Here is a 21,044-nt window from a genome sequence, read left to right as displayed (position 1 = left end):
CTGCTTTCTTTCTAAAAAAACTCCCAAACCAAGAAAATGAAAAACTGCAGTGGATTAGTCTGGTCTTGTTTCTGTTCAGCAAGTTTGTAATGCACATGGCCCATCTAATCAGGTTTGAGTTTTGTTCAGCACGAAAGGTTGCTTTTACCACATGCACAGAAAATGAGTCTAGAACACCTACAGTTTAAATAAAAATATATTCTAGTGCTGTAACAAAGCTTAAAAGGCAACCTCCTTGTCTTTAATTGGTAGCATCCAGCCTGTCCTGGTAAATAACATTAGCTTTGTTGAATGCTCAAAGCTGGCAGAGCGTGTGGTGATAACTCTGTGCTCAGAGGTGAGTTCACACTCGACTACGTACAAGTTAACCAGCAAGAAGATAAGGTGTTCTGAAGAGTTTCTGCTTGTCATACTGATGTACTGCCTGTCCAGAGACTTCACCTGTGATTACTGAAAATCTGAGTAACACTGAATAGTCCATTATTCTAAGTATGATGAAGTTGAAGAACCTGTTTCTAATCTATAAAAATGAGAGAAACTAATGTGCTTTCCTGTTGTTTCAGTGCAGAAGGCTGGCTGCCTGTGCATTCCACACTGTTTTCTCTTCACTGAATGCCTTTACCACAAGATCACTACTCAGTAGAATATGGGAGCGGAAATAACAGTAGGGTGTTTTTTTCAAAAAACAAAAAAACCCCACTGATCAAACCCCATGCATTCTAAAACCTTCTTCTGAAAGCAGACAAATTGAAAGTCTTTGCACACTGCTCACGCACTTTAAGATGGCATTCGCTGTACTGCTACCTTTCTGCCTTTAAACAAAGTGTTTGCGTAAGTCCTTTGCTCAAGAAGCAATCCAATAATGATGTTCTCTCCTTATTTAAAGTCATATGTTGTTGTGTGTGCCTGTCAGACCAGTCAAGAATATTGCACATTACAATTTGAATTTAGAAGTTGCTCTATAGATAATTTTCTTAAGGAAAATGAGTGGGCTTAGGTGGAGGAGTTATGTCCTTTCCTCAGGACAAGGTGTCTTCCTTGCTAGATGTGTGATAAAGCCCCTCTTTCAAGTGCTGCTCTTGTTCCTCTACTGAAGGGCTGCCACATGCTGTGAATTTGGCTAGTTTGGGATGAGTTTCTCACTTCTGTACATGCTCTGAATTAAACTCGGGTAATTTATTATCTGCACAGTTTCTATCATTGTAAACTTGCTTGGAGAGAGGAGAATGTGGGTTTATTTTGTTGCTAATGGTTTTATTTGGGGATTCTGTATTTGCTCTGTTTCGTGCCACAGAAATTCCCGAGTTGCTGTCTTTCTCCCTGTGCTTTGCATGGGATAGCTGATTCTTTTGGTGCTGTGTCTTCTGCACTCCTGCATCAGCCTCCACTTGGATATGATCTCCAGAAATGACGTGAGGATTGAATTGATTGCTTTGGAAGGGTCCAAAAGGCAACTCAGAACAGCAAAGTTACGTTTCAGGAGGAACGGTTTCCCTTCTGGAAAATCTTGTGGGACCTGTCAAGCTGAAAGACTGTAAACTAGTGCAGTGTAGCCAATTATGGCATTTGATAGTATAAGTTTAATTTGTCATGTTAAGGCAATAAACAAAAAGGACTTTCCTTGTAACTAACCTGTGTAGGAATGCAGTACTTTCTGTGCTGTTTCTTGAATTTGTACTAGTAGCCTCTTTTCTGAGCTTGCTATCTGCTTTAAGAATGGTGGTGTAAGTAACTTTTTTTAAAGGCAGAATATCTAATGAACAAAATACTGGGTTGCTTTTGTGGCAGCGGCTGTTCACAGAATGTTCACAGCTTCACTGAAGATTTGTTGAGAGTTAGTAATCATAAAATTGGAGAGAGATAGAGGCTGGTAGTGAAATAGAGTTGTCTGAATAAATACAACTAGCATGATTGAGTTATTTTTGTGAGTCCTTGTCCTTCTTCACTTTAGTCACACTTGTACATGGTTCAGATATGTTGACCAATACTTTTCATGACCTATATTTGTATGAGGTTCAGCTGTGTTTTCCAAATAATGGTGCTTTTCTCTTCAACTGTTGCTTGTAAAGGAATATTATATAGAGAAGTGGGCATGTGAAATGCATTTCCTATGCAAATGAAGTGAATCATGTGATCTGGCTGCTCTGTGCAGGCTGACAGCAGCTTGTAAGTTTAGAAAACAAGTTTATTTGAGAATTTATGTAAATCCTTTGTAAGAATGAGAGCACAGGGGACAGAGGGGAAATCACCTTGCTGGAAACCCCCAGAGCAAATCTTGACTAAATGGTGTTTCTAAACTGAAGTATCTGAATTTGCACCCTTTGTGGTCAAGCACAGACCTGTAATGAGCCTAAAAATCCAAAAGCCTGCCAGTCTCAAGCATGGGACAATGAACTGGTCAGCATGAGTATGGTGCAGGAGAAACGCAATTGCTTTTTTTGGTGGCATTCTTCACTTTTTTTCCTTTAAAACTTGAAACCCTGCTAAAATACAAGATGGTGTTTTATTCAAAACAGGCCTAGCAGGAGAGCATAATAGGACTATTTAAGTGAAATTTGGTAAAGAGCTGTCCTTGAAGTTTTGCTTGGACATAAGTGGGTGGCTGTGAAGATTTAGCTGTGCTCCTCTTAATACCACATGCCAACAGAAAACCGGACTAAAATGTGTTTAAATAAGCATAGGAAGTTACAATGTTGCAGCAGGATGAGGAGAAAAATATTTTGCTTAACTAAATTGAGCTGAGATCTGTTGTAGGTAACCTGGTGGTGCTTCTGCACTCTTCTAGCTGGGATGGGCATTTCCCTAAAGTGAGGAGTGTGAAAGAATAAGCTACCATCAACAGAAAGGAGAGACCTTTTGGGTGGGGGGAGCCTACTAAGCTCTGGGACACCAGCAAACACAATACTAGAAACACTCTTTGAAAGGTTTGTGTCTGCAGCACAGATGGTTCCCCTGAGTTTTTTAATGTGAGGTTTAGGTAAGGAGCAAGGGAAGAATACAAAAAGGAGGATGAGCATTTCTAGGTCTGATGGAGGTTTGTGTTCTTTCAATGGTCTTAGGTTCTGTAGATTCATTTAATAGTCTTTAGAGAGTTGGCCGCTATATTGGAGGAAGAGCATTTTTATGTTAAAACCCTTTCTATACAGCATTAATTTGCTAGTCAATTACTTAAGCGAAGCTGGGTTTACAAGCTTTAGATGACAGAACCAAGAGTGCAGAATGGCTGTCTCAGTGCTGTGCTATCACAGCAGGTGTGGCTAGGTTAACATTTGAAGCTCTTTAAAGAAATAAAAGCACTGTTACCTTTCAGTTTGTGTGCTCCTGAATGAGGCTGTGTATAGCATATGCTCTTAGATGGATCTTTAAATTCTCCTTCCCCTTGGAGAAACCTCACAAACTGTGAACAGAGAACTGTTTTCGAACCTGCTCTAACATACTGCTGAACAAGATGTTAGAGAAGAAGTTATCAGACCTTGCTTTCTAGTCATCTTAACGTCTCTGTGACTTTAACACATGCTTGTGTCTTAAACTGTGAATTCCCTAAACAAGGGATTGTCTGTGGATAGTGTTTAATGCAAATCATGTTTTTATCTGTTACTTAGAATCAGCTCTACCATGGGAAATGATGCCGCTCAGTGTAAAACTGTTCCAATCTTTCATTTGCCACCTTTACTGCTACCATAAATGGCCATACTGTAAAAACATTTGTTGACTGTGTGGTGTTTGGTTATGTAGCACCTCAGCTAAATGTTTGCTTGCAGTTTCTTGATGTGGTTCCTAATAGATGTGGGTTTTCATAATGTGAAAGTAAGTGTTTGCACATAAACCTGCAGTTTGTGGCATGATACAATGTGAAGCAGAACTTAACATGAGAATAAGGCTGCTAATGCCCTTCTTTACCATGCTGTGGTGCTGGGTTTTGTTAACTGAATGATAATGGTGACTTACAGGAGATGTATTTTTTTTTTTTTCCTTAGCTATAGCAGCACTTGGTTTGAGGAATAATTACATTCTCACTGAGATAAAACAGCCCTTGCTATTAGTATAGTAAATTCTCTGAAAGTATAGAAGATGAGATTAACACCTAACTGCTTAGGTCCTCTAGCTCAAAGGTCATGTGAATTACTAACATTGTTAGTGCTCTGCATGTTTCGCATTCTATGCGGTGTCTGTAATAATTCCAAGCAAAATGTGAGCTCCCTCTGAGTTTGTGTTTCTCTGCTATGTGATTTTGGGTGATGCTGACTAAGAGTAGTACTACACCTGCAGGTGCATAGATGGAAGGGGAAGAAACACTGTGGTTAGTTTTAGTATAAGCAAATGTTTTGCTGGTAAATATGCTTTTTTTTTAAGATGGAAATCGATGCTTGATTAAATACGTAGACTGAATATTGAAGACAAAAGCATTTTTAAGAAAATCTGGGAGCATAACCACGTTTCCATTTGACAGTCATACTTTTTACTTGAAAATGTTAAGCTGCAGAGGCTGAAAATTCTACTACTGCTTAGAAGCGTTTAAATTGTGATTACTGGGGCTTTAAGAGCTCTTCCTTTTCCCTGTATATCAGCTACCAAGCTGATTTTAGCAAGGCAGTCCGTGTAACCTGTTTACAGATTCATAGAACGGTTTGGGTTGGAAGGGACCTCAAAGATCATCTAGTTCCAACCTCCTTGCATGGGCAGGGACACCAGTTCTGCGCTATGAAATCTTGCTCACATGTCAGGATTAGCAACCGTAAAACCACTCAGTAGTTTCTGGTTCCTGAAATTTGAGTCTGCCTACATTTCCCCATATGTAAGTTGCAATAATAGCGGTCATGTTGTGCTTTTAAAGCCATCTTTAATTGGGAGGAGAACTACTCAAGAACTTGCTTCTGCCAGGCTCTCATGTAAATGTTTGTTTTGTTTGGCTGCCATGCTGTTGGGGCCTGCCTGCCTGGGTGCAGCCACTTGCTTGGTGAAACAAAAGGAAGGGTCCTCCATTCATCTTCTACCAGGAAAGCAGCTCCCCTTTGTTTGTCATGTGATTCTGGTGTTGATGGAACTTCATGCACAATGTAAAAATAATTTGGGCAAAATAGATACACTGCCCAGTTTGATGTATTTGAGCTAAGCATAAGCAAGTCTGGATTAGGGGCAAGATAAGTGTAGCATAGGTATTGGCACAGTTACTTAGTAACTTCTAAGACTTCACAACCATGAGTCTGGTGGTTTGGTTTTTTTTTTTGTTTGTGTTTTTTTTTTTTTTTTTAATTTAGGATATGTTTTTCCATATTGCCTCTTGTATTTCTTCTAGGAACTTCATCTAGCTGTCTGGGACGTAAAAGTTCCAGTACACGTGGCTTTGCTTCTGAAAGGTCAGAAATGAAATGCTACATTTCCTATGATAAACAATCCTCATGCACTGTACTGCAACTTACCCCTTGATGAGAAAACCATTCTGAAATGCACTGATTGTCAGATGAGAAGGAGTAACCTTTGATCTGAAAATCTGCCACTGGTGGTACTGAGAGACTCTGAAGACATTCTTCAAGGACATTAGGATGTAACTCTTCTGCAAGCACTGATTAAGCTGGCAAGAAAGCATTGTACTCTGCTGGTATCTGTGATGGAAAATACTCAGTATTTTTTTCAAAGAGTTTTTTCCAGCTGAGGCTTCATTTCAACTACACAATTGTGTAACCTGTGCTGCATGTTCCTTGAAATTTGCATATTGTTTTTATAATCTTTTGTTCTTATAGAAAGCTGGAGGTTTTTTAATTGGTGGTATTGATTTGAACCACTACTTATGAAGCAGTATTCTACATCTGTGAGACCAGCTTCTGTGTCAAATTCTTGTGCTTTTCAGTAGGCATAATGCCCCATGATTTCAGGTCAGCCCGCATCACTGAGATCTTTGTGTCAGGTGTATCTCTGCTGAGATGGGGTAGGATTTCTGTCTTGCTTAAAGAGTAACTTACCATGTTGCTCTGTTAAGACTGGCTGACTGACAGAGTCCAGTCTTTTTTTCTTTCTCTCTGTCAGAATTGAATCTGTCGAACACTGTGCCTAAGCTGTCAAACAAAACAAAGGAACTGCTTGTGTGCTGGGAAGCTCTGAACACACTGTCCCTAGAATGAAAAGGCTTACACAGCCTGATTTACCTAGGAAGAGATCCCCTTCCCTTCTTTTCACTATCTCAGTTGGGTGGGTTAACCTGACACCCTAGGAAAAGGAAAAAATATTCTTCAGTTTTTTGTTGTTCATCACTAAATGGCAGACTAAGGTTACAAGTACTTCTTGATGTGCCTGGGTTAAAAACTTGACACTGAAATGTCTCTTGGAAAAACCTCTCTTTGTTTTAGCGAGTGGAAGGCACATTTTCATCGTAGAATACAGTGTGATGCCTGATACAGATGTGCAAAAGCAGCTGGTGTTGGGGCATGACAGGTACTCCCTGCTGCTGAGCTGCCCGTGGCAGGTGGGACTGTGGCATGGAGCTCCCACATCAGCCTGGTTTGGTGTGGCCTTCAAGACATGTCCAGGTGCAAGGAGAATTCACTACCTTCACTGCCTTGTCAAAAAGTGTGTTTAGTGTGCTGTCGCTATTGTAGCATGAACTTTGTTGATAGCTTGCCACTTGCAAGCTGTTCAGATACCATTTCCTAAGGGGAAGTTGCCTTGTGTGTTGATTTTAATTGATTTGGCTGCTGTGTGCATCATGCAACTCCTGATGTTGGCACCCCATAATGATTAACACACTTTCAGGAACTCTTGTTATTCATAGGTACACAACTGATTCTTTCAACATCGTTTATGCATGACTCAAAAAGACAACTGCTTTGTGTATTTGACCTAGCTGGGTAAGAATTTTGAGGGTAGGCTGGTAAGAATTAGTCTTACTAATGAAAATGGATGGCTAAATAAAACAGCTGGCATTTCAGCATTCTTGGCACTTCTGGTTATGACACTTTCAAACTTAAAGATTATAGGAATTGTCTGTAGCCTCTGAAAGGAGTCTGGACAGTCTAGTCTCAGGCTAAAAGGTTGGAGTTGGATAAATACATAATTTGGCAAATAAAGCTATTAGAACTGTGCTTATATCTAGTAAGAACTATTGTGTCAGAAGATAACTGCTATTTTCTAGCTTTTGCCTAAATAATTAGCTTCTAATGATTAGTCAATAAATCTTTGAAAAATAAATTAAGCTGAATGTTTTCATGTTTTGCGTATTGTCCGAGCTGATGTTCAGAAATTACATGGGATTAACTGTGGCAATGAAAAAAAAATTACAGGACAGGAAGGAGTGTATTGCAATCTGTGACTACACTGATCTTATAGTATAAATGAGCAGTGTCACTGGCTCTGAAAGAGCAATCTTAACTTTTAATTACATATGTGCCAATAATTCTGTGTCTCTTTTCTAACAAAACAAGTTATATGATGAAAACTTCTAGAACCTTTTAACTTTTTGGTTCAGTCCCTTTTTGGCACTTTTATAATGTATGCAGATATGTAAATTATATGCAAACTATATATAATTAGAGGGAATGTTGGCAGAAAAGACAAATTTAGTAATATGCTGTGAGTTTTCCTGAGGTATCTGGACATTTGAAGGTCGTTGCAGTTAGCCAGTATTCGGGTGGAAGATTTTGTAAATTTTTAGTTAGGGGATCAGACAGTTCAAATTGCTGATGGTGGTGCAGGCAGGAAGCAGAGAACCATGGTGGAAGGTCAGGAGTGGGGATGACAAAACCTCCTTCTCCTACTGGCAGGAAGTTGCTAACATAGTTCAATGGTATTGTGAAATACTATATGAAATATCTAATCCTAACTTGAATAATTCTAGAAAATGGTAGGCTCTGGTTTTAATGGACTAGTTAACCTGGCTGTATTTCTCTGTTAAACAAATGTTTTAAGAGGAAGAACATGAAGAGCTTACCTTTCTTAGACTTTCTGCCTTGCTCTTCCTGCTTAACTGTGCTCCACTTCCACGTCTGCTCCCAAGTTACTCTAAACCTATGCAGCTGATGTAGTGCCTGGAGTTACAGAGAACTGAAGTGTAACAGTGAAAGCAGGAGAGGGTTTTTTACTACCTTACTACTTTCAGAATAAAAAAGGTATTAACTTCAGAATTTTTTTTTACCTTAGCTTGGTGTGTAGTCCTAGGGCTTAAACTTGCTGAGGTATTTAAGTTGGGAAATAGGAAATGACATTACTAAAATCCACTATGGTTGCTGAAGTGAGGCTTTGTTCTACTGGCTTATTTGGGCTAGAAGAACTTCTTACTGCATTAGTATAATTATCAAGATCTAAATGTTTTTAACTTAGGCTAGACAATCCGAAAAGTTCGATTAATGAGCTTTTTTTTTTTCTTTGCTACTTCAATGTATTTTAAAGGTTCTGATTTGACATGAATACATGCACTCTCCTCAAGAGTTTCTTTTTAATTAACTGAAGAATTAACTTTTCTAACATGCGTTTCAGTTCTTCCAATACATTCCTCAAGGAGTTGTGAAGTAGCATTTTTCTTAATAGACTGTAAATACCCTAAATGTGGATCTCCTCATAGCTTCTAATCTGAAGTCTGATGCTGACTGTGTTTTAGTTAGGTTTAAGTTGCTGCAGAGCTATTTTAATTGATTATAAGTGTTACTGTATTTATAAAACAAAAGCTCTTACATTATACCATGTATGTGACACCATGTATCTTGAGATGTTCTAATGATGTCATGTGTGTGAGAAAAGGTGTTCTGGTAACTTCTGCATCATCAGGGTTTTTTTTGAGGAACTTCACTCTCTTTATACTTATAGCTTTATTCCCATTTTCTGGTTATACAGATATCCTAAAATCAGTTATGTGCTTTTAAAAAAATGTCATGGGCTTATTGAGGTAAGAAAGAGTTCATCCTCAAGAGCTATCATGTTAAAAACTGTCCGAACCTGATAAAATTTTGTGGGTTAAAAGATAGTATGTAGTGAAAATTTCAAACATTCTCTGAATGCAAGTGGCCAAGATAAGGAAGATTAAGTACTTAGTGTGTTCATAGTTCTTGCAAATATTTTTTGTGAAGCAAAAATGAAATTAAATGAAGATTGATCTATACTTGCAGTATGGGGTACATGTACATGTTACAGTCAGACATGTTTCGACTTGAGAAATTGCATAGCTGCCTTCAAAGAAGTTGGTAAGTGCTTGCTGGCATTGAAAGGCATTAATTCAAAGCATTACAAAGAAGTCTTAACAGATAGTGAAAGTGTATGTTCTCTGATTGTGAGTAAAATGGCCTCACCAGAAAGTAGTTGAGAGGCCAAAGTTTAATGCATGTATTGCCTAGAGCAGGTCTCTGTGTACTTGGTGTTTGGTGTGGTTTGATTCTGAGATAGTTGAGAATTGTAAACCAGAAGCAGATGTTCACAGGCTGGTGAGCTCTTAACACTGAGTTGATGTACAGTGGGGAGAGCTATAAGCTAGTAACCGGATGGAGATGCAAGCACAGCGCAGAAGCAGTTTGAGTTTGAAAGGTGAAATCTGGTTTAGAAAAAGTATTAATCTACTATTTTTAAAGGAAATTAGTATTGTGTTATGTTTGGCTACTTGCAATAAATATGGCCATGTACTGAACACAAATTTGGTAATAGTTTTCTTTTTCTGATGTGCTCATTCAGTAATCACTGCATATGGAAGTGTAGGGATTGGAGAAAGGGAGAGAGAGTAGAGTGTGTTGCTATGTAATAGGACTGATTGATGCTTTGCTTAGTGTTTCTGGCCAAGCACAAGCTCTTGACAATCCTTGCATTGCATAAACAAGTTATGGGGAAGACTTAGGTATACTTAAAGTAAGAGACTTTGTATCCTACCACATCTCATTCAGAATTTTAGATTTGTATCTCTTCTGTCTTCTAATGGGTGCACTCTGAGGCTACCATGGATTATTCAAGAACTCAGCATTCTCATTCTTCAATGGAACCATTAAGATTTGATTAAGCTTGTGCTTAATCATAAATATCAGTATTGCATGTATATATAATGCTAGTTCTTCAGGAACAAATAAATAAACTTTTCGACTTGTGTATTAAATTCCAAATGGTTTAGCTTGTATATGGCTCATGACATGTTTCTTTCACTGTAACTGTGGTTCAGTTCTCTCCTTTCTTTGTATTTCAGTTTTCACTGTTCAAATTATTGTTTCATATCACTGGATAGTTGCAGTAATTGTAGTTACAAGTCATGTCTGTTTCCCTGGATAGCCATAACAACGCTGGCACTATACATTAGAACAGTGGGAAGCAGGGTAAATTAAGGGAAGCATCATTGCTTACAAGCATTGTTGATCTTTCAATTTATATTTTTTGGAAAAAAGTAGTAGGTGCTCTTACTGTTTGCATACTTAAAATTAATAACTTAAACATTTATATGAATATGGGATAATTGGAGAAGGATGCACCTGGCCTTCTGTAGCACAATGCAGTGTTCTATACATGATTTGTGCAGTCTGGTTTTCCACAGTATATTTCTAGACCTTTGGTCCCCCATGCTCCCCAATGTCCAGGACCAGAGTCCTTCCCCTTGTTTTGTGAAGTAGAACTCTCTGTGCCAGGAAAGCATGCTTAATGCTATCTCAAGCACTCCTGTTTAGGAAGTTGCTGGTTTGATGTGGGCAGTTCTTGCAGTCTTTCTGGTATTGTTTTGTTCAGTGCCTGAGCTCTCTGCAGAGGTGCCTACTCCCTATTGTTGACCCCAGCAGCATCAATCTCCCGCTTGCCAAAGACCCACCAATTATAGACCTGTGTGGAAGCATCAGGCCCTAGTGAACCACCTTCTCTTGGGGAGGTATATGTTAAGTATTTAACAAGCTTGGCAAAAGCTATTTAATGAGCTGTGTGCTTTTTGGTTTTGGGCTCTGTAAAATAATAAACTTGTGTGCTTTGCTGTGCCTGTTGCTTTATTCTGGAATGCAGTCTGGGTTTAAGTGTGCTGCCAGAAGTCCAGGTTTTTTCCTGTGTGTTTTCCTTGTTTTCTTGTCAGCCAACTGAAATATTTCTAAATAAATTACCTTACGAGGCTCTTTTGTGGTGTGAAAGGAGATTCTTCAGTTAATCTCTTCGGGTTCTGAGGCCCAAACTGCTGCTTTGCTTAATCACCAGTTCTGCTGAGCAGCTTAGTCTGGGATTGGTGCCAGTGTAGTGCTTGAGCAAGGTGCCATATTACTGCCACCTGTCTTCCAGGAACATGTCTGTGGTTAACCTGTTTCTACTTCTCTAGGAAGAGGTATGGAAATGTGAATTAAAGCTCCTTGAAATAGTTGCTAACCTCCTCTGGAGCCTGGCTGCTAGGTCACTCAGGTAAAAGGGTTGAAGGCAGAGGCTGTAACATTTTCATGGGTAGCAAAGCAGTGAAAGTTACTGATTTATTCAGTCAATTTTTGTCTGAGAAGGTTTTTATCATGTAACCAAGTACCTCTGGCAGAAAAGTGTTCTCTTATAGTCCTAGTGCCCTGGCTAAGGCACTATAGTTCTGGTCTTAAACTCTGGCACTGACTTTGTCTTGGAACACTGTTAGAAATACTAAATAAAATGGGAAAAAAGTGTTCAGAGAGATCTTGATCAGGTTTCTGTCTTTCTGGATGAAGTATTTCTGATCTGATCAATGTGGTAATAGGGCTTTAGCTGATACTGTTATTTGTTCTACACCCATGGTGTGAATACACCTCGCCATGCATCCCAAATTGCACTTTACATCTGTCAAGTGGGACAGGAGCAAACAAGTGTTATTTGTGAAGTGTAGAGGAAATGAGGAAGAAGCTAGAAAAGAGGTTATAATGTTAGTGGTAGTCAAAGGAAAAACGGCCAAAAGAAAATACCCTGTCAAGTAGCACTTGCTGCATAGGAGATGCCTTGGCTCAAGTATAAAGCTCAAGTTTTGGAGTATAGCTTTCACCAACATGTTTGTTTAAAGTTCTGACTTACAAATTATAGCTGGGAAGGATTTTTGGGCTATTTGCAATGCTGAAATTGTAGATGTTATTTAAATTCAGAGCTGGTCTGTAACTTCAGCTGGAGGGTGGAAACCCTTGTTTCCTTGCATCTGCTGGCTTGAAACCAAAAATTTAAACATGTGAAAAAATTTCAATAAGCAACTAGTGACTTTTTTTAAAAACGAAAAGTGTATTTAGTAAATACAAGTGGAGATGATAGAAGAAGCAAGAATGAATATATGTTTTGACATGTACCACGCCTTTAACTTACTCATAGTGGTGTGCTTTCAGTGTGCTGGGCTATCTTTTGTTGCATGCACTTCAGGCTTTGAGCTCGTTATCCAACCAGCCTCTGGACTGCAGCATATAGCAGCTCCCTGTGCATAGCATCTGACTTCTATCTCACCTAAAAACATAAATGTTGGTGCAAAAGAAGGAAATCCAGTGGTTTTTCGGTTTGTGGACTGTTGATGACCTTATGGAGACTAAATAAAGAAAGCTGTGTAAGAGCTGTGAAGCTTCACAGGGGTTCTCCATCTTTCTTCACTTAGTTGTTTTTATTAATTTATGGAGTGGGACTCCTGAGCTTGTAAGTGAGTTTAGGTAATGGAGGAATTCCCTTGTGTGTATGAAAGGCAGCATTACCAGGGCAGGCGGAAGGTGGTAAACTGAAAGCAGACTCCTTGCCAAAAGGCTCAAACAATTGCAACAATGATTTAGGAATTACTATAACCTTAAATGGAGAGAGACTGCTAGGGCAGTGTTCAGTATAGTAGTGTCATCGTTCCCGAGCACCACAAGTAGAAACTTCTGCAAAGGTCAAGAAATTCTGTTCCAAACAGATTTTAAGATGAGAAGTGTGTGTACAGGAAGGGACTGTGGTGGTGGACTGCCCAGCTGCAAGTGATGTAGGTGGTATGGGGCTTTCTGTGTTGTTGGTTTTTTAGGGTTTTTTTGGTTGTTGTTTTTTTTTTTTTAATTTGTTGGTTGGTCTTTTTTGTTATTTCTTTGGTTTTGTTTTGTTCCTCTGTGAAAGGGCTTATGTCCTTGGACTTGATTGCCTCAGCAGTCTTAGAAAGAGGAAACCTAGAAAACTTGTTGCACAATATTTTGAGTAAATTGAATGGTTGATGAGACTACTGGGCTTGGCTTCTCATTTCCCTTCTAGGAGGTGGGTGGAGGAAGCATTGATTTTGCTAGTGATTAGGAGTGGTGTAACAGAAGAGCATGTTCAAGTTACTATCTGAACAGAAATTTAGTTTCTCTAATTGTTTCCTGCAGGCAGTGGCCAGCTGCAGTGGAGCCAGCTGAATGAGACTTAGCTCCTCCAATTCTTCACAGGCTCAACTGATCCTGTAAGAGTGAATCTGACAACCTGGTCTGTAATGGGTCACCCTAGAGAGTGGTCCAGTGTGTCTTGTGCCATCTGGGACCTGAGACATGTGCCGTAGCTTTCTAGCATTCTGTAGTTTAGCAAAAGAGCTGCTTTCAAGTGTCAGGACTTGCGTATACAGCATTCATAAAGGAGATAGCAGAGGCCAGGCCTGCGTATTTTAATGCTGGTGTGTGCGTTTTCCTCTGTTTTGACTGGTCCTGGCATTGGTTTAAAGTCAGTAGGTTGGAACTGGTTTGCATCAGTTGGAATTACCCTCCCGTTAGTCTTCTAAGCAGTTCTGCCACAAACTTGAGCTTTACAGAGCTACTGACCCTGGACTATGTTTTTGGGCTTGCAGGGTGTACAGGTACCTTCCCACTGTTGCAGGGTGGCACTCAGAAGTAAAGGCACAGTTTTATGAAGCAGTTAAGGATATGCTCTGCCATCCCTTACTTCTTTAAACACTGACTGTATAACAGAAGTAAACTACATTTCTGCTCAGATTGATAAATACTGCATCTGCTACATTTAATTTTCATAAATCAGCCTTGACTGAATAAGGCCTGCAAGCTGTGGTTGATGTGCTCCCTGCAGCAAATAGTCCCAGTGCAATCTGGGAAGGCTCCTTCAAAACTAGCAGCTATTTCAGGCACATTAGTTTAGTCCGGTGCCTGGAGGTAAACCACAACACTAATTGCCTTGCAAACCTCTCCTGTAGTGGCTGTGACAGCAGATTTGGCAGTGCAGCTCCATGGGAGGGAAGAAATTGCTCATAAGAGACTTGCTAGATGGGGGAGCTCTGACATCTGCTCATCCTGATTTTGAGATGTTCCTGATGCTGGATCAGGGCAACTTAGTCTTTGTCTGTATTTTAAGTGAGGAACTGTGCTCCGTGTCTCTAGTCTGTCACTCTCACTTTGTGTATAGTTTCTTTTATTTAAAACAAACACCTTCTTCTCTTCCCCCCCCAATCAAACCTAACAAACAAACAAAAAGAAAACAACCAAGAAGGGTGGAGGGAGTCACAGAAATGCCTCAGAGATTACAAAACATGTTGCAGTTCTTGGCACTTGGATAGTTAATAAGGAAAATATGAAGAGTCCCTCTGAGATTATTACAGTTTTCTTTTTCTGACCTCTCTCAGTGAAAAATTCTGCCCTTGTTGGATGTGAAGTTGCTGTTTTAGGTGGTCTACTAATACCGATTTATGAGAGTGAAACAAATGGCATACTTTACAGCTTTATAGGTGCAAAGACTCAGAGTAACTGACTTCTGCAGGATAAAAACATGAAAGTTGAAGCTGCAGAGAGATGGAGAGTAACTTCAGAGTGTGTGCTTTATCTTCCAAATCAGAACCCTGAATTTCTAGATATACTGATAGTGAAACCATGTTTTAGTCACCTGTTTTTTTTAAATACATACCACTTTGTTTCCTCGATGAAACATAAGAGTTAAAGCCTCTTCCATGTGATCATCCCTTCTGAAATCAGATTTGGTAAATAATTTTGTTTACACATGTGTATGTTCACGTAAGTTAATTTCTTTTCCATCTTTTCAAGACTGTTAAAGGTCAGAGAAGACTTTAGACCTAATGCATAGTTTATGGATAAATTAATTTCCCTAAAAATCTGGGTAAGACATCTTGAGTCATGGATACAGACAAAATAAAAGTTTTGGAGGCTGCATTTTTTCCTCTTTAAATCTTCAGAGAAGCAACGTAAAGGGGCAATTTGCAGTCAGAACAGCATTTTCTGGGGTTTTGCTCTGTGGCAAGATATTCTGCTGTTTGCAAATACACACTCTTCTCCAACAAAACTCGGACTTGTGTGTGTGCTCCATTTGTGATCCCGTGCTTGTTGTTTAGCTTGTTTTTTTTGTTTTGTGTGGGTGGGTTTTTTGGGAGGCTTCAATGAGGAGATTGCTTAGCCTGGGTGAATGTTTTAAAAGAATGGAGAAACCATTTCTAATCCAGAAATCAGCAACTTGACTTAAACAAAACACTGTAAGAAAGGAGTGAATCACAGCATCTTGTGTCACGTATCTCTGGTGGGACGAACTGATAGGATCTTATCCTCCTCAGGGAGGAACGTGGTTTTGGTGATGTTATTGCTATGTAAAGGTAGCCACTAACACAGTGGTGCTGTTGGTGCAGAACTACTGAGACTACTGTGTAGGTGTATCCTGAGGGGCTGGTTTACTGCTGTCTGCCTAAAATGCAAAGGAGATGTGCAGAGCTGTTCAGTGTCTGCTCCAGAGGTCAGCAGGTTGTAGTATGGTGCCAAACCTAAATGAGCAGATAAACAGCAACCTGTATGTATGTCCTGTAGCAAACTGCACGATGGTAAGGTTGTGAAATGAGCAGAGGTTATATATAGCATGCACAGCTGGTCAAGAGTTACAACTGGTGATGGGTTCCTCCGAATAAGGCAGCTGCAGCTCAGTTGATTAACTCTGCAGGGGAGCCCATGTCCATGCTGTAAACCCAGAAAGCTAACATGGACATGCCCAAATGGTGGCAGTCAGCTGGGTATAGTCAAGACAAGTGTTGCAGCCAGCCCTTGTGGGCAACTCCGAATTAAAACTGAACAAGAATAAATACATTAATAAAACTGTATCAGCGAGAACAGAGTTAACTGTATTGTGCACTGGCACTGAAGTGTCTGGAAAAGATTAGTGGGCCAGTGCTGTAATTTCAGATGTCTTGTTTTCTTTTGTTTTCTTACATTTCCTGTCATGCTATCTTGTTACCTTGACTCCAGTAAGTTTAGAGGACCAGAGTATTGTCTTGTTGATATCTTTGAATTTGTGTGATGGGAAATGCCTTTAAGCAAGAAATACTAATTTTGACATGGATAATGAGATGCACCCTGGTTTTGGTGATTCCTTCTTAATGCAAGCACAACTCATCCCCTTCTTCCTTCCCCCCCCCCTTTTTTTTTTCTTCATAGGAGCCCATATGTAGTTTTAAAGCCTTCCTGCTTCCTTACTGACTTACAGAACTGAGTAACATACGTAGTCCTTCAGTTATTGTGGCATTCATCTGAGTGCACCCAGTGTGCCTGATTTTTGAACACTCAGAGTAGTACACAGCCCAGTGCCTGCTGCATTGAGTACAGAACGGGAGGAATTAGATCAGAGTTCACATTTATTATGCCAGTGTGCTTTGGTTTTTGGTAAAGACAATTTTGCAATGAGTGCATGCAACCTAAAAATTCAACCATTGAAATCTAAGCTTGTTGTCTTCAGTTATTGTTATCCCAGTATTCAATATCAGATCACCCAGTCACTAGAAAGCTGTACCAGAATGTGCTTTGCTCTGCAGTTCAAGTGATAAGACTGGCAGTAGTTGGTGGAGCCCCACGCTTAGGCAGTGGGTAGCACAGGCATTGCATAGTTTATGCTGCTTTCAGCAATTGTCTTATTGGAGAGTGTGTACTTAAAGTGATTAAAATCAGGAAAGAAATCGTGGGAACAAGGATGATCCACCAGACTTTATTCAGCTTACAAATTAAGTTCTATTTGTGCTGCCTGGAACTGTTGCTAGAAATTGTTACAAAACTACTAGAGAATTCTAGGAACAGCTGGGAAAAGTTTGGAACTTCCTAGAAATTACTGTCTCTGGGAATAGGGGAGGAAATAACTTATGTGAATTCCAAAAAGTTCCTAAACCCTACCAGGAATTCAGAGAAACTTAAGTCACTAGAGGCCTTAAAAACTGCTAGGAATGAGAAATTCCTAGGAGTACCTGCTGGAATGTTCTAGAAACTACCAGAAATTTCTAGAAAATGCTAGAAATTCTGTGGGAATACAGTAAATTCAGTGACTCTGCTGGTAATTTCTACAATGTACAAGTGTTTACTGGAGATAAAAAGGCCATTACCTGCTGTCTTTTTGGGTAAAGTAGCGAATAGCTGTACATGGTAAAACCTGCTCATCTTCCCTAAGCTGTCAAGTGTAGAGTTCTGTCATCTTATTTGGAGAGTGTTCTGTATGTATTTGTCTTACAAACGTGTTTTATTTTCTGCAGTCCTATTTTGTTACGGATTATGATCCAACGATTGAAGATTCCTACACCAAGCAATGTGTGATAGATGAAAGAGCTGCACGCTTGGACAGTAAGTAGCCTGACTAACCCGTGGTACTAACAGCCTGGAACTCTTGTGGTGCCTCTGGTTGTCTGTGTGCATGAAATGGAACACAGGTAAACAACTGTGCAGCATGTGTGGGGTTTTTCATAAGTATGTGGCTGATAAAGCTAGCTAGCTTTGTTTTATTAATGAGATATCTAGGCCTTATGTATGTGTAAGTGTCTCTTAAACTGGACACTTTTTTTTTTTTGAGAATTATTCCCAAAGTCTTACTGCCTACAAAACTAGAAGAATTTCTATAACTCCTGGCAGTTACCTGAGTGACATGATGCAATGAAAAATTCATCACTTGGCTGTTGTATGCTGCCCCTCCCAAGTTCAATATAAATGCTTTCCCCTAGAAGTTTCAGTTCTCCCTTGTCAGTGATTTCTTTAAGGACAAACCAATGACCTTCTCAACCCCCATCCTCAAGTCTCTCTAAGCATTCTCCAACTGTTATAGTTGGTTGTGAATCATCAAAAGTTCACCAAATTTTGTTTTTCAGTTTGCTTTGTGGGTCTTTTGCTGTTCAGTCAGTCCAAGAATTTGGGAATTCTAGCAAAAATCCAATAGTATCTAAGAAAAGTGATTTCTGCTTAGTTATAATATATAGGAAGGCATCTCACAATATCCTATTAAGAAGGATTATTTTTTTTTCCTCAGTCTATACTCTAAGAACATGAACTGTAGTAATCATTGTTTTGCTTATGTTCAGTTCTGGATACAGCAGGACAAGAAGAATTTGGAGCTATGCGTGAGCAGTACATGAGGACAGGGGAGGGTTTTCTGCTTGTTTTCTCAGTCACGGATAGAGGAAGGTAAGCCTGGTGTCAAGTTATTAAAAAACAAGTTGTAGTTAATCTTAAATTGCTGCTTATCCTTTATTGTAATCCCAAACAGAAACATTAAGTATGTGTTCACTCTTGGATTTTGTGGTGTGGTGCACTTATAGCACTGATGAAAACCCATTTTAAACCACTGATTGAAAGTACCTGTCTCTTGAAATAGATGACTTGGAAGCATACACAAAAAAAGAACTCTATTCAAGCACTTCATTACAGTCTAAAATACTAATTTCCTGAAATTGACAGGAATTTAAACTGAGTTCTTGGAAGTATCTTCTTACCATGTGCTTGTGAACATCAAGTGACTGACTGGATTTCTGAAGGTGTATCCAGGCCAGGGAATGTCTCCACCCTCTTCTGAGGGCTGTGCTCACTCTGCTTGGTCCCAGGAATTGACTGGAACCTGCATAACTGATCACAGAGTTGAGATGAAACCTATCTGTTTAGAAGCTCATGGAGCATTGTCAGGTACCTCCTGATCACTGGAAGAGTAGGAAGCTGCCATGTATATATATAGACAGTCACTACATATTTTGATCTTCCTCCATTGAGCTTTGCAGATATGTAGAAATAAAGGAGAAGTCCTTGGGGATCTGTCCTTCCACTTGTTCTGAGTTGCAACAGAAAAGCAGTAAAATTACTAAATTTGTCTATGATGCTTTTTTTATCCTTACAGATTCAATCTAGGCTCTAGGAGGCTACTTCTGATCTTTCTAAGAGCTCTATCAGTTATGAGAATTAAGATGAATATTTTGTGGCCTTAGCATGTTTCCACTGGATCTGTATCTTACAGTTAATAATGCTGTTAAATGGAGAAATTAATGTAGAAGTACTGTCCAGAAAACACTCTTACACCCTTTCAGAGATCTGAGTCTGTGGATCTGAGACATGCTGAGCACTTGTGTTAGCATAAATATTTTAGTGTAGATGTTTTTGAAGTTGTCATGTGAACTCCTTGGTTTGTCTGAAAACTTGTAAGTTTTGTTTGTTCTTCTGGCTAAGGGTTTGCCTTGATTAAGCAGGTCTTCGCACATTCAACCTGCATCTCACTTTGTTCTCTGAAATCCCTCAAAGACTTCTGAAGAGTAGTGTTTTCATTTTTGTTCTGATAGTCATTTGATTCAAGATTTAACCTTGCCTGCCAGTGAAATACCTACTAGTGGTGTCTGTCCTGCTTCTGTCGTCGAAAGTAATTCTGAAGAAGAAACCTAGATGACTTAGTTGGTAACTTTAAACTCTCTTCCTCCAGTTGCTGCAGACTTCTGAGTATTAAAACAACATATGTAAATGGCGGTCCAGCTTAGTGGTGTCCCTTGCTTCTAATTCACCTTTTCTCTCACAATTGCTTTATATGGATGAGATGGATTGTCATGATCATGTCTGACTACCTAACTTTTTAAATGTAACTTTCTTACTCATTATCATCTTGCTTTTAAATTTTACTTTGCAAATTGAAGTGCAAATGGCTTCAGACTGCACAGCTGGAATTAAATATAGTACTTGGGAAGTCTGTGCTCCAAAGGAGGTGATTGTCTGCAAGTATCTGTGCTGAAGCTCTTCATATAGTGACGTATCTTTAGCAGTATTTACTTGAAAGCAGGAATTTTCTCAAAAAATCCTTGTTTAGTCCAGAGTTAGCTTGTTTAATACTCTGACCTTGGAGAAATGTTCTGCTTTACTCACCTTCCCTTAAGCACTGCTGGAATATTCCTTCCTGCTTGAACAGCCTTAGTACCTGATATAAGTGATTTGGAAACCAGAAAGCTTTTTGATCGTTTAGCCACATCTTTTTTTATTCCTGTTCTTCAAGAAATAAAATTTTATGAGTTTGTTAGTTTTCCATGCAAATTCCTAAAAAGTAGCTGTGCATGGTGACAGCTGAAATATTGATCACCAAGTCTCTAGACTGTAGTTTGAATGTTTTAGCCAGAATTGAACTCCAAAGTCAATGTTTGTAGAATGGACTGTGGTTGCTTGGTTCTCTGCAACGCATTGGCATCTGGGTCTCTTCAGACTGAGACACAATGAAGTGTTTTGCTTACCCTGTAGCCCAACCTACGTCCAGTGGATAGCACACTGTTAACTTGAGGATTTTTTTATTTGGAGTGTTAAATGATTATCCAACTCGTCATGCCATGACAGTGGACTCTTTGGTGGAGTGTGTGCAGCTGTCTGCTTGTGGGGCCTGGTAAGGCAAGTCCAAATAGGTGACTCATCATTTCTGAACTTCTGCAGAACCTGAGAATCCATTAATTAGTACACTGATTCTCTACTGTTTTCTTTATTTATTTTACAGTTTTGAAGAAATCTATAAGTTTCAGCGACAAATTCTTAGAGTGAAAGATCGCGATGAGTTTCCGATGATTCTAGTTGGTAATAAAGCAGATCTGGACCACCAAAGACAGGTAATTCATTTGCTATTAGTTACTGCTCACTTTCTTCCAGAAACTTCAAAGTTTTCTTCCTGAAAACAGTGGGAACAAGAAACAAAAAAATTTGTAACCTATTAACTAATTCCAGTGCAAGAAATACAATTATACTTGTTTCTGTAACTGAAGAGTCTTAGAAGCATGATGATATTCCACACAGAGCACATATTCATTCTGACTCAGTTGAGGTAAATCTGTTCACATACAGAGTTGAGAGCTTTCTGTCATGACTTGGTTGCTCAGGCATGAACATGTCTAATTTCTCCATTCTGTTACTCACTATAGTGTGCTGTGCCAAGCAGAGAGCATT

General features: G+C 39.4%; 1 protein-coding gene across 1 annotated transcript in view; it reads left to right on the top strand.

The window, feature by feature from the left end:
• Nucleotides 1-21,044, top strand: part of RRAS2 (related RAS viral (r-ras) oncogene homolog 2) — a 74,214-nt gene that overhangs the window by 45,411 nt on the left and 7,759 nt on the right. The window contains exons 7-9 of the mRNA XM_009994278.1: nt 17,313-17,447; nt 18,176-18,278; nt 20,602-20,710. Of these exons, the coding sequence (XP_009992580.1) occupies nt 17,313-17,447; nt 18,176-18,278; nt 20,602-20,710 (347 nt within the window). The remainder of the gene's footprint in view (nt 1-17,312; nt 17,448-18,175; nt 18,279-20,601; nt 20,711-21,044) is intronic.

The sequence above is a fragment of the Chaetura pelagica genome, unplaced genomic scaffold (genome assembly GCF_000747805.2).
Source record: "Chaetura pelagica isolate M959 unplaced genomic scaffold, ChaPel_1.0 scaffold153, whole genome shotgun sequence".
Taxonomy (NCBI): Eukaryota; Metazoa; Chordata; class Aves; order Apodiformes; family Apodidae; genus Chaetura; species Chaetura pelagica.
This window is presented reverse-complemented; position numbering and strand designations above follow the sequence as displayed.